The 13,812-nt window shown below is 33.3% G+C and overlaps 1 protein-coding gene across 1 annotated transcript; it reads right to left on the bottom strand.

Annotated features, from left to right (window-relative positions):
- Positions 1–2,421: 2,421 nt before the first annotated feature.
- On the bottom strand, positions 2,422–9,109 carry LOC145601321 (amino-acid permease BAT1-like). Its single transcript, XM_081657320.1, has 8 exons — positions 8,738–9,109; positions 8,389–8,649; positions 7,476–7,494; positions 7,133–7,352; positions 6,838–7,019; positions 6,139–6,428; positions 5,918–6,047; positions 2,422–3,310 (listed from the first exon to the last, which is right to left on the bottom strand). The coding sequence occupies exons 1-8, from the start codon at positions 8,836–8,838 to the stop codon at positions 2,963–2,965; spliced, it is 1,551 nt and encodes a 516-aa protein (XP_081513446.1). The 5' UTR covers positions 8,839–9,109; the 3' UTR covers positions 2,422–2,962.
- Between the last annotated feature and the right edge of the window lie 4,703 nt (positions 9,110–13,812).

Raw genomic sequence — 13,812 nt, 5'->3', positions numbered from 1 at the left:
ACTCAAAATGATGCAAGAACGAGCAAATGAGTTCAACCTAGTCATTGCTGCTATGGATATGCTAGAAATGGACGGCTTAACATTCCTTAAAATTGCGAAAATGGTTTCAGACCACCCTATTGTCTGTGAGTTTCAACATACTTTCTACAGTTTTAGTTCAAATCAACAGATAACATGATTAGAAATGTGTATTGCAACGAGTTTCATTCTAGTATTTCATTGTTTGTAGTGACCACCTATAAGAAGCATGATCCATTGGCTTTCGAAGCTGTGGAACTAGGAGCTTGCGAGCTTTGCACGAAACCTATAAAGCGGGAGGATGCTCAATATTTCTGGCAATATGTGTTCAGGAAAGATAGAAATAAGACTCGAACTGATATCACGAAAACAGGAAAAGAGTTGCCTCAGAATATGCAACTAACAAGCATCTCTGCAGGAAAAGGCAAAGAGATCGCAACTGAGTCTCCTTCGAGTAATTTAGCAGTTGCAGTTGGAGCTAGTAAGCATACAGAGAACACCCAGAACACCCAGAAGAGAAAAAGAGTGCAGTATGGTAATGAGAATTCATTAAACAGCGATATAGAAACCTCAACCGGTAGAATACAGTACAAGAAAATCATCAGGTGGAATACAACGACTAATACTAAGTTTATGGAAGCACTTATGAAGGGCAATGAAGAAGGTAACACACCAAAATACGTGTTATCTATTGAATTTTCTCATAAAGCCTTATATTCACATAATATAGACAATATCCTAATCCTTAATTTTTTTTAAAGCGATTATTCCAGCACAACCAGGGCCAGGAATTGCATATTTAGCTGCTTTAGCTCAGGTAACAAGCCATCTTCTTTTGTTTTATTGTTCATTCATTTTATCTAATTTTTTTTCTTTTTAATTAAGTTCTGCAGTTGAGCTTCTGCAAGTAATACATGATCTCAAATCCTATAAGGAAAAACGACGTAGTTCAAACTGCATTCTCCTTGCCCGTTACCCCCTGCCCCCCATTTTTTCTATGTTTCTCTTGTTTTTAAGCACTTGTATAGTAGTTAAGCTTTTGTTATTACCAACCTCAGAAAAACAAAGAACGTGGTGATAATCCTTCTACCATTGTAGCAACTCCAACAAGTGCTACTGATACAGTACAAGTTCAGGGTCTTTCAAACTCTACCAATATAGCAACTCCAACAAGTGCTACTAATACAATACAAGCGCTCCCAAATGCAAGTTATGCTATAACCAATGCTCAACGGTCAGGAGCTACTCCAAGGCAACAACCAAAAAGTGTACTCAGCAATGCTGCTGCTATAAGACAGGGCTATTGCTTTCTTCAAAATCATGGTTTAAATCTACCGAGTCCTAGAGTTTTAAGTGGCTCTGGAATTGGACAACAACTCTATGGCACGGCTAGATTTAATCTTGGGAATAATGTCAGGCAGATTGGAATGCTAAATGGAACAAGCTCTATAAATAAAACTTCACATTTATTCAATACCAGTAACCAATTGGCAGTTAATGAGACCACAGGCAACCAATCTTCTTAGAGGAAGAATTGATCAAATTCGAAATGCATACTTGACTAATACTAGCACAGGTAAGTTTACATACTTAGGCATATATACAAGTATTTAAATTGTAAGAGTACATAATCGATATAAATTAAATCTGAAACAGAGAATGCAAGTTCCATACCAAACTTACAGACTGAAACAGTTGTGTTATCACCATCAAGCTACAACAGAAATGGCTCTCAGTCTGAAAATTTTAGCAGTGGAGATGTTAGACGTACAGGCGAGTTGGTGAGCAGACAGGCTAATTTTCAGGGGAATAATGCTATTCCGAATTATGGATATAATGGATCAAGCATTATTAATCCGGGGTCTTCTCCTTTACTAAGTTCATGTGCACCATACCTTAACCAATTTTCAAATGCATCATCGGAGAATTATGTTGAATCTGTTATGCAGAATCCTAGCAACATACACAACTTACAGGTCGAAACAACAGGATTACTTCAGACTCCAGATGTTCCCAATTTTAACAGTAATAACAACAGCCTTTTGCCTTCTTATGGTTTAGAAAATCAGGCTATACAGCCTACAAATGATTTAGTTGGGAATATCCTTCAAGATGCTGGAGTTACAGGTTCTGCTGAAGAGATCCCGAATACTGCAGACCCAAGCCGCACTTATCAGCTAACTGATGAAGACAAAATCTTTGAAGAATTTTTAGCCGAGGTAAACATTTTATCAGAACTTCTCATTGCTTATATAAGAAAAAATTTATAAAAGCTGTAACATATTTTTTTGGGTGGTTTGTTCATTAATAAAAACTTACCAGTCGCTATTGTTGGGTGTTGGGTGTTTACAGATAAACAACGATCCAGGCAGTGATTTCTCGAGCATGGGCTTCAACACTGGCAATGATGTGTGAAGTGGAAGATACTTCATCGGGATGAACTGATATAAACCTTGATCATACCTGCTTAAAAAAATTATTGGCCTTTTTTTTATTTGTTTTGGTTGTTAAACAATATTTTGTGCATTCAGAAATGTGCACCACAAATCTTGACTTGTTATTGAGCAATTAGACCAGTTTATTTACTGTATTTGGTGCTTATGAATCCTGTACTTGTTATCGAGCTCAAAGATGCATATACTTCATTAAATTGTGCTGCAAATTGTTCTACAAAATAACTATCTGTCTCCAGACCAATCCACTAAAAACTAGTCACCTAAAAATAGATTCACAGTATATCTTACAAAGTTATCTTCTGCTTTCACATACAAGATGGTGAACAGTATTTATAACCAATCTTATGGCCTTTCAATGAAGATGATGGGAAAAGAAATAAGAAAAAATGTAAATGAGGCAAAATCAAACTATCATAGGAAGACATAAACCTGCTAGAATGAGACGTGTATTGTCATTCATACTACAAAGAGAGAACACAATTCATGAATCAATTAAGTATATTTGTAATAGGACCTGTAAACCAATGCCTTGCTCGTAAAATCCATGAAGAAACTGTGAGGATCAACAAACCACCCACAGCCACGGGTGTATAATTGAGGTTCTCTGTGTCAATGGGATAGGCAACAGGCAAGGAGAACAAAACAGAAATGGTGATTACCCAGAGTACAGCTATCCATCCAACAAGTATACCATATCGCCCCAGATTGAAAGGTCCGGGGATGAAAGAATTGCGAGCCAAGGTGACTCTGAAGAAGATAGGCAAGGCATAAGCTATATACAGCCCAATAGTTGCTATTGATACCATCGCTTCAAATGCCACCAGGCTTCCAAGAGACTGCCAGAGTTGAATACAAAACGAAAAGCAAAAGAACAAACAATTAGTAATGGTGATTGTACTGCAATAGTTGAAAGTCAATTGTTTTTTTTTTTTTTTGGCTATTAAAGTTATAGTCTAATGCCAGAAGCGGATAAACAACAATGAGCATGCCATAGAGAGAGTTGAATCGTTAACATAAACACAATATACTTATCAACTTTACATTAAATCCATGCCTAATCCAGTAATCCTACAACTGATAAATTTGGAAAAGGAGTAGGATGCAGCATGAGCACTTTACAAGTCATCCAACTAGTTATAATGTTTATACTCCTGTGAAAGCATATTTAACTACAAGTTTTAGAAGTTTTTTTTTTTTTTTTTGGTGAAGACAAGTTTTAGAAGTTAAATTGTAGCCAAAATAATGGAAAATTCAACTAAATCCTATCATGGTGTCAGATCAGGACTTCAAAACTAAAAGGGAAGAGACCTGTATTGATGCAATACTGCAAAGGTGTAAGTGCTGACATGGATAACTTTGACTGTGGATATGAACAGCAAATTGAAAGCAGTGGCTTCAATAGGTTGAAGTGCAATAGAAATCTTAGAGGCAATGTGCAAAAATATAGTGAAGAGAGGAAGAGGAGCTGTGCCAGGTTGCTTTATCTGAAGACGAAGACTTGAATGAGGCGGAATAGGTTTCATATAATTGGTGATGGATCTAGATAAGCCCTTGTAGAGCCATTTATCAACATGCTTTTGTGGCATCACATTTTCTAGGAATGATTATCTAATAGCTCATAGATACTTCAGTGATCAGAAGGAGCAGGGTAGAAGGGGAACTTAAATCAACTATAAGGCATATAACAGAATCAGTTGAAAATTCATGGAGAATGAACTCCATTTAATTGTGGATATTGAGTTTCCCTTTCGACCAAAATGTGGGTTGCAACAGGGTGACCCAGATTCCCCCCTCTCTGTATCCCAAATAGTGTAGGAATTTTCTCTTTTGTTATGTATATTTGAACTAGCCTGTTTGGTTAACGCTGCTTTGTTCAACCACTCCACTTCATGTAACCCTTCACAACCCCAGCCCTTCCCTTTTGGGAATAAAAGAACTTCATCTTTAACCCTATAAATAGGGTGCATATAACCCTTACCCTCCCATCATAAAGCTGTAATCAAACTCTGAATCTGCTTAAAGAATATTGAATGGCACTAAAAACCATTGATATAACATGTGAGTCATCGCAACCAAGACAGCATTAGCCTAAATTATTCTTCCTGCCAGTAATAAATTTATATGATTCCAATCATCAGACCACCAGTTATATCAAACTCTCAATCTGTTTGAAGAATTTTGAGTGGCAGCAAAAAAGCATTGACATAACATGTGAGTCATCACAACCAAGACAGCATTAACCTAAATTATTCTTCCTGCAAGTAATAAATATATATAATATATATCATTCCAATTACTAGTCCACCAGTCTGTTTAGTTTCATTTTCTACTTAAAACTAAAATGATTTTTACTTGTTTCTTCACAATCCCACAGGCAGTTTGACAAGACTTTATTGCTGATTTGTCCAAAGTATGATTTTAAGTGGAAGGAGAATATGATAAGCAATGAAAAATGGTTGCATAGGGCCAAGTTAAACTTGAAGTCCAACAGTACCATAGAGAGATTTCAAGCTCCAATAACGGCTGCAGGTTACATATGTGCTGAAATTAGACATGAAAATTTGAAGTGGTAATAATAATTTATGTTTACTACTGCAAATGCTATAATGGCATGCCTAAGAGATAAGATATATAGGTGCTTATTCTGTAATCTGTATGATTGGGAGATGCTTTTTTTGATCTGCAGAACTATCTTGATATAAACTAATCCTAGGATGAGGCTATCAAAATTCGAAAAAAATTTAAGATGGATGCTGTTTGTTTGGAAAGCTGTTAATAAAGGGATTCCTACTTTTGAAGATTTGAAAGGCTGGAATTCTGTCCTTATAGGTTCAGATGCAATCATCAATTTTGCTATTGTCCATTAGCTAGTGGAAACAGTTTGACAGCAGCTTAAGTGTGCAGAGTGACATGCCTAGCAAGCTCTTGGCTGAGGAATGAGTGACTGGCTTATTTATTCCCAGAAGGGAAGGATAGAGCGAGGAAGTTCATCAATATCCTGTAGAGTGTATGAATTCATTGAGATCATGTTCTTACTAAAGAAAAAAACCTTCTGGTGAATCTTTTAGACTTTTAAAATAATCTTTTAAAATATGCACTGAATTATTTGTTAATTTCATTCCTCACAGCCTCTTTTTTGACAGAAGTGGTATTGCAAGTGTACAATCATTGTGCCATTCAAGACATTTCCTCCCTTAATGCATGCATAGTGCACAAAGCCACAAACAAAGTAACATTATGTCATTATTATTGTTAAGATATTGTCACAATGCACAAACTAAGTAACTTTTATATTATTAAGATATTACCGCAAGTCCATAACATGTCAATGCATAAGTAAGAGCATATAATACGCATATTTTCTAGTCAGAGAAATTATTTCAGCTTGATATCATTAATGTGCATTTTTACTAAAAGATTCATGAACATTTTTCAGTGCATACCGTCAATGCCATGCAGAAGGAGATGAAAGTAGACATCCACACCGCATTGATAGGAACTTCTTGTCGGTTCACTTTATGCCATACTGATGAAAAAGGCATGGCACCATCTCTTGAGAATGCATATGCCATTCTGGGTAGAAATATTAGATTTTATGAGATTTCGTCACTCCAGGTTAATAAAAACAGAAGAAAGAATTTCCATGAATAAGAAAAGTGTATACCTAGAATTGCTGGTAACTGAACTCATGCCACAGAAAAATATGGCCACAGCAACAATGCACAGGCAAATTATTCCTCCAATTCCAGTTCCATATCTGCTTTTGAATGCTTGGTAGAATACTTGAGCTATGGCATAACCGCCAGCATCATTTTCGCTACTTAAAAGATAAGGAATATCAGTAACTGCAAAGGTGATCCCGATGATGTAAGCCCAACCAAAGATTATTGATATACCAATGGCACTAATAATTCCTTTAGGTCCATTCGTATCTGCATCCTTAGTTTCCTCTGTCTGCCATTCAAGTTGAATTAAATCAATGTAAGCAGAGCTGCAGAGATGATGTCTATTTTCCATTTGGCATAAGGAGTAAAATGTTGGAAGCAGACAATACGTATAATACATGTTTATGCAATTAGTGTCCACATTGGCTTTCGTATAAAGTTGAAAGAAAGGCTGTAGAGCAAATTGTCTGTAACTCAAAGTACTGTCATAGATACTGTAAGAATTCAAAGTTATTGTACTTTCTTCTTGTTTAAACAAGCAAAACAAATAGAATTATCTGATTTTGGATCATGAATCGGCAGTGAATGTGGTAATTGGAACAAAAGATAAAAGCAGGTTATATGCTCATAAGACTATGATGCTTGACATCAGTTTCTTAGGGAAATTATCTCTTCCTTAAGAATGACATACTCCTTACCATATGTGCAGATGCATCATAACCTGTCAGCGTATATTGACTCATCAGGAGTCCAATAAGGAAGATATAAGGTCTACTGCTGATACCATTTCCATTATCGGTGTTGAAATGCGTAAAAACAAACTCAGGACTGGCTTTTTCCTTGGCAGCCAGGGGAATGGCAATCATAAGGACAATAACACCTAGAAGAACAACAATATTGATTATGTAGAATTTTTATGCTCCAATACAGGGGTTTCTACATTCTAAAACATTTCATAATAATCATTGATAATAAAAGAGGAAATTATTATACCTCCAACATTCCAGGCTGCTGCAATCTGCCCCAAGAATGATAACAATGAAATAGGAAGGCTGTTCAAGATAGCGTGCAAAAGTAAAATTCCGCCATGGAAACCAATTACAACATATTTGGATGCCTCGTAACCACCACCATTTTTCCCACCAGTGCTAAGTAGAATGATAACTTGAATCAGCTGAGCCAGAGAGAAATCCACACTAGCTGTGACAGCCCACTGCCAATGAAAGATTATATAACCAAAGGTAAAGCCTTACTGCATAAAACGTTGAATTTCTAATAGCAAATGGAGTGTTCTAGCTTAGCCATCTGAGATTCAGAGCATCATTCTTAGAATTACCTGACCAACAATGTTGAACCTGCAAGATATAAAGGTGACATTCATTCTTTATTTTGGAGTAATGAATATAAAAATATACACATGGAGTAATAAATTTGAAAATATAATATACTCAATTAAAACATTGTTAAAAAAAAAAAAAACAAAAGCCCTAATGATTTAACAGCTACTTTAAAGGGAAACATATCCGAGTAATGAAACATAAAGTTTAAGATAGGATCATGATAAACTTTATAGAGTTAAAATACAAATACAACATTGATCATACACACTATGATTTGAATTCCTTGTAAAACTGCTTATCTAAGGTGAGTATGAAGTAAGTCATGAACTTTATAAAACAACAATATTCCTCATTGAAGATACATGTTCTCTTATTGGTACTCCGTGTTATTTAAGCCATTGCCAATAATATTTGACAACCTTTTTGGACAAAAGAAGTACCACAAAATCACATATAGCCTTTAAAACAAAACCATTTCTTTCTCTCTAGGGATCATAGTGAGAGTGGACCTCACATAGCCAAAAAGGGCAATATCTAAATGCAATCTCAAGTTTCAACCCGAGGCTTAACTAAACTAAGCTAATTGACATCCACAATAGCTCATCAGCTTTAATGACCAGATAAAAGCATGGGACGGACCATGATACATTTAATTCCAATGATTTCCACCAATTAATACTTAATTTGCCGAATTAAAATAACAACAATAAATACCAATACATGAATTTCTTTCAAAAGTTACTTTTGATTAGATTCACTCCCCCACCCCACCCACGTACACACCCACCAACCATCCTTAAAAAAAAAAAAAAAACAATTATAACCGTTATGAACTCGACAACCCTACAAACTACAAAAACTATAAATACAACACTTTAATAGTTTTTTAGTACAAGTATAAAGAATTACCACCCGGTGAGCCAAGAAGCAAAGGGAGCCCAAGAAGGACCAGCAAGCTTAGCACTCCAATAATACAAACCCCCAGAAGTAGGATAAGACGAACAAATCTCCGCCATCGATAAACCCACAAACATCGTAAACAACCCCGCGATAAACCATCCATACACCATCACCGCCGGTCCTCCGAACTGCAACCCGTTATTATACAACGTCGTAACTCCAGTCAATATCGATATTATTGAGAACGAGATTGCAAAATTCGACACCACTCTGCAACATCATTTTTTTCAAATATTCAGTAATCAAAACTAATAACAAAATTAATTAAAACCCATTAAATAAAATGCAATAAAATTACGAGAGGTCACGCTTGAGTTCTTGTTTGTAACCAAGTTCATTGAGTCGAGCATGGCCGGAATCAACTGGAACGACGTCGTTTGTTGTTCCTGCTACTACCATTATTGCTCTGTAATATTTATATATTAATTTTTTCCAAGATCTTGGGAAAAAGATAGCTAATGAGTGGGGAAGTGGGCGTTGACTAAAATGAAATGGGTGATTTTTTTTTTTTTTTTATTGTCACTCAAATCTTGCAAGAAGGTGAGCAGGAGAAAGAGGAGAAGAGGAGAGAGAAAATCGGGAAGAAGATGGAGGATGGTGGAGTAGACAACGCAACTGAAATGAGAATGTGTTGGCTGATTTCGTTTTTTATGGACAAATTTGCCAACCTTCTTTGTTGACGAATTTTGCCCATCAGAGAAAAATTAAATTAAATAAATATTTATACAGTACAATTGACAATTTGAAATGATTGGATGTAATCTTTCCTTTTATATCATGTGCCCAATAATAACCATCTTTGTCATAAATTAATGTTTGTAATTATACACGGAATTTTTAGTTAATGAATAGCGCAAATAGTCAAATAATTGCAATTAGTAGCTAAATTAGATTCATATTTTTTTGAGATTTTGGGCGGAGCAGAGCAAAGCAGATTTTAACAGAGCATAGCAGGGTAGGGCTGGATTTCCACACATTGCAAAGCAGAGTAGAGTAGATTTTAGCAAAACAGAACAGATTAGATTTCAACGGAGCAATATAGAGCAGAGCAGATCTAAAGAACAGGGCCTTAGACAATTAGTAAGGTGATAAGGACTGATCTCATACTATGTTTTAATTAAGTAAACAATATAAATTTTCCACAATATTCCATCACAACTATTTTTTTTATAAGTTCAATTTATAATTTCATAAAGGGACACACTAAAGTAAATTGCATTTTTCAGTAATTTGTATAGAAAATATGACAACTCTTTTAACCAAAAAAAAAAAAAAATACTATGTGTATAGTTGTAATTTTTAATATATTTCGCTTAGTCTTAGTTAGGTTAAAATTCCGTGCAATGCACAGTTGTTAAATATTTTGACAATATTACAAAATATAAAATACATAAACGATATTTTAGAATATTTTATTTGGGTATATATGAAATATAATTGTCAAATTAGAAAGAAAATACATAGAACAATTTGCTTTACGTATAGGTAATAGATAGATTAGTTTAAGATTCCAATTAAAGAGCTCAACTAATCCGAGTTCATAAATGAAATAAAACTTATCAAAGGTGCATGTAGAGTTGCATTGTAGACTCATCCTAGCTAATATGGAGTAATAATTGAATAGATATTTGTTTAAGTTAGGCCATGTTCACTTCACCTTAAAAAAATAATATTAAGTAAAAATAATTTTAGGTCAGTATAATTAAGTTCAGTTCAGTAAAATTAATTTCAGTTCAGTAAAAATAATTTCAGTTCAATAGAAATAAGTTCAGTTTTGTAAAATTCAGTTTTCTTGATGAAGAAGTATAATAGAAGATCAGTAAAAATAATTTCAGTTCAGCATAAATAATTTCAATTCAGTAAAATTAATTTATGTTCTGTAATGTTTCAAAAAAAAAATTATGTTCTGTAAAAATAATTTAAGTTCAACAAATATAATTTTATTTTAGTAAAAATAATTTCAATTCAGTAAAAATAAGGTGAACTCAACGGGACCGGGCCTGTTCATATTTACTTAATTTCAGTTCAGTTCAAGCTCCAATCAGTTCAGTTCAGTTCAGTTCAACTCCTAATTTCCCTCTCTCATAAAATATTCATTTCAGCTCAGTTCTCTTCAGTTCAGTTCAAGTTCAATCAGTTCACTTCAATTCAGTTTATATGAACAAGCTCTTAGTAACATAACTCAAACCTTCATAAGCTCAATCACGACTCCACTCATCAAACACCTTTGGTTAGAAGATTCAAAATCCCATCTCTATCATAATTCTAAAATCAATCAAGCACCAATTTAATATTGAATGTCTATAAAATATTATTAAAGAAAGTTCATAATAACATAATATATATATATATATATATATATATATATATATATATATATATATATATATATATATATATATATATATATATATATATATATATATATATCGTGATTTTCTTCTTCTCTCTCATACTTAATACCAAAGATTTTGGGTTTCCTTGTTATAGATGAGTTCTCTTGATGTCAACTTTCATTGGTACGATAAACCTACACTCTACCACACTGATGATTGAAGGAGACTTTCTCTAATCTGTGACTTCTTTGAATGTGAAATGTTGTACTATGCGTATGGGTACCATACTAATTAAGTACTGTATTTAATACGAAGTATCATTTTATGTACTATGAGTCTATGATGTATTAATTAATCGTATTGTGCAATTATTATAAGTCATTGGCTAGAGGATATCTTCTTTAATATTCTATGGTGCATTATGCATATGGTACTTGTGTACAATGGAAAAGTGAGAAGTTGAAATAAATCAAATATCTTGTCAACATCTACTGTTGATATATACTTCATCCGTTGAGGAGTGGATGTATGGTTAGTCCCTTCATCTTCCCCAGGAATGACTTGGGTGGCTGTGTTTGACTCCTTATCCCCTCATGGATCTCTCATATTTTATCGTTAAAATATCTATATTTTCTCCGTTTCTTAATACCTGCAACACTTTTCTAATATGAAAAAAGACAATACTTTCAACACACTTTTATTACCCAAAATTCTCTTTTTCTAGGTACCTTTGAAGTTCATTGAGGCACGGACATGCCTTGCCGATCTTTAGCTCTTCTTTGGCATGGAGTCATGTCTTGCTACACTTCTTTCCTAGTTCCCGACTCCAAGCTCCCGACTGAACACAAGACACATTCCTCACAAAAAGAATTAAAAGATAATTATGATACAAAAAACAATGTCCAATATATATACGAACAAACAAGTATACACTTGTTGTAAATCCAAAAACAAGATTTAACTTTTTGGGAATTTGGAAACAACTTTCATACAGTTATCCAATTTAAGATAAAAAATAATCATCATACTTGTATCATTCATCACAAATAAGACCAGCTTCAGTAAATACTGTAATCATATGTAAATCTACTCAAAAATCTTTATCTATTCTTTTAAAAAGTAAGAAAAAGCACTTATAAATAGTGTGAGGACAATTATTATACATCGAATTATTTCAGATTAATTTTTAGTCAATTTGGGGTAATTTTTATCCCTTTTGGGGTAACTTTAAATAAATCAGATATGGATTATGCATATTGACAATGGGATAAGTTTTATAAGGGTAATATAGTTCAAAGACTTTTATGTACACCCGGTCTACAATAATATTACTGTATTAGTTTGTAGCTTGGGCATTACACAGGTTTCTACTTTGAAACATAATGTTAATAAAAAAAAAAATATTTAAAGAGTATATTGTCTTGGAACTGGCTAACATGGTAAAAAAAAAACAAAAGTGATCTTGTGTCCATGAGGTTTTATTTATAATACCCCAAAATAATAATTGTTGCAATGTTAGTTAATGGGTGACGTGACACAATGTTAATGCGGATTTATGACCATATTTGGTAATTAGAGTTTTGACAAAAAATGAGCTTATTTGACCAAGTTAGAGGTTTGGCTACATAAATCATCTAATTTGGTTGTTTGGTAAAAGAGCTTTTTAAATGAGCTTATTGAGGCAAATAAGCTAATTTGTAAAAAGCTAAAAAATAGAGCTTTTTAGATTAGCTTATTGAGTAATGGATGTCAAAAGGCAATTTTATCCTAAAGTTACTCTAATTCACATTCTTGCCCTCCCAATTTCTTACAATAGTCAAGTAAAAAAAAAAAAAAAAATCAATGTCCTAAATTGTCATTTTATATGTTCAACTAACAAACAACTACAAATAACAAGTTAATTTTATCAAACAACTCTACATAAAAAGTTCTTATAAATTAGCTAGTCAAAACAACTAATGCAACCAGCTAGTCAAAACAGCTAATACAACCAACTCTTACCAATCAGCTAACCTCTAATTACCAAACAAGGCCTATGTGCCACCAATAGGGCCGGCTCAATAGCATGAGCTCTTTGAGCGATCGCTCAGGGGCCCACGTCTATTTTTTTATTTTTTTTTATTTTTTTTTTAGAAAAAATAGTTTATAAAAAATATTTTAAAAAAAAAAAAAAAAAAACAAAACAAAGCACAAATTGAAAATTATACACAATATTTATTTTAGAAGGTAGCTCAAGCTTTTTCTCTAATTCAACCATTTTATTCGCTTCCCAATTTTATAATTATGTTATTAAAAATTTAAAACTCTTTAAACTTTTGCAAAATCTATTTTTTTTTCAAAAAAGTAAACTTATGAACTACTAGAGTAAAGGTTAGTCAAGTTGTTAAAATCATTATTGTTAAAAAGAAAAAAATAGAAAGAAGAGTTAGCAAAATCTCAAATGTCTATCGTGCATTCGTTATTTTGATAAACTTTTTAGCATAAAGTTCATGAAAATTTGTGGAGGAAGCCCAAATTTATCACATTGATAAACAAACAAAAGTATCCGAAGTCAGCATGGCATTTTCTTATTTATATCAACAACTGTGCCCCCATATTTATATAAAAGTTGTTATTTTTTTTACTCCCTTCGTCCTTAAATTACATTCCTCTTTGGAAATTTATACGGGAATTAAGAAGGGAAGAATAAGACAAATAACAATAATTAGATAATGCAATGGGAAGTACAAAGATAAATTAGTTATTACTCATGACATGTCATCAATCCTTTGCAAAAAAAAGGACCAATCACATGCTCCTAATTGAAAATTTTTAACCAATCGTATTCATTGTAATTTGGCACAAGGATTATGAGTGAGATTAGGTAAGCATGAGTGAGAAAGCATTAAATATAAAACAGAAAAAGAGAGTTGATTTACTAAAAAAAAACTTACCAAAAATAGAAAGAAGGAATGTAATTTTGGAGTACCAAAAATAGAAAGGAGGAATGTAATTTAGAGACGGAGGGAGTACAGTTTTACCACTTGACAAACAAAAT

Source organism: Chenopodium album, chromosome 21 (genome assembly GCF_948465745.1).
Source record: "Chenopodium album chromosome 21, dcCheAlbu1.1, whole genome shotgun sequence".
In the NCBI taxonomy this organism is placed as follows: Eukaryota; Viridiplantae; Streptophyta; class Magnoliopsida; order Caryophyllales; family Amaranthaceae; genus Chenopodium; species Chenopodium album.
Note: the sequence above shows the minus strand (reverse complement) of the source record. Positions and strands in the feature narration are given on the sequence as shown.

Coding starts and splice junctions, on each gene's coding strand:
- LOC145601321 (XM_081657320.1), bottom strand. CDS start 8,838: ATGGTAGTAGCAGGAACAACAAACGACGTCGTTCCAGTTGATTCCGGC. Junction 8,650..8,737: donor GAACTCAAGCGTGACCTCTC/GTAATTTTATTG, acceptor ATGATGTTGCAG/AGTGGTGTCGAATTTTGCAA. Junction 6,429..6,837: donor ATGATGCATCTGCACATATG/GTAAGGAGTATG, acceptor CTTGAATGGCAG/ACAGAGGAAACTAAGGATGC.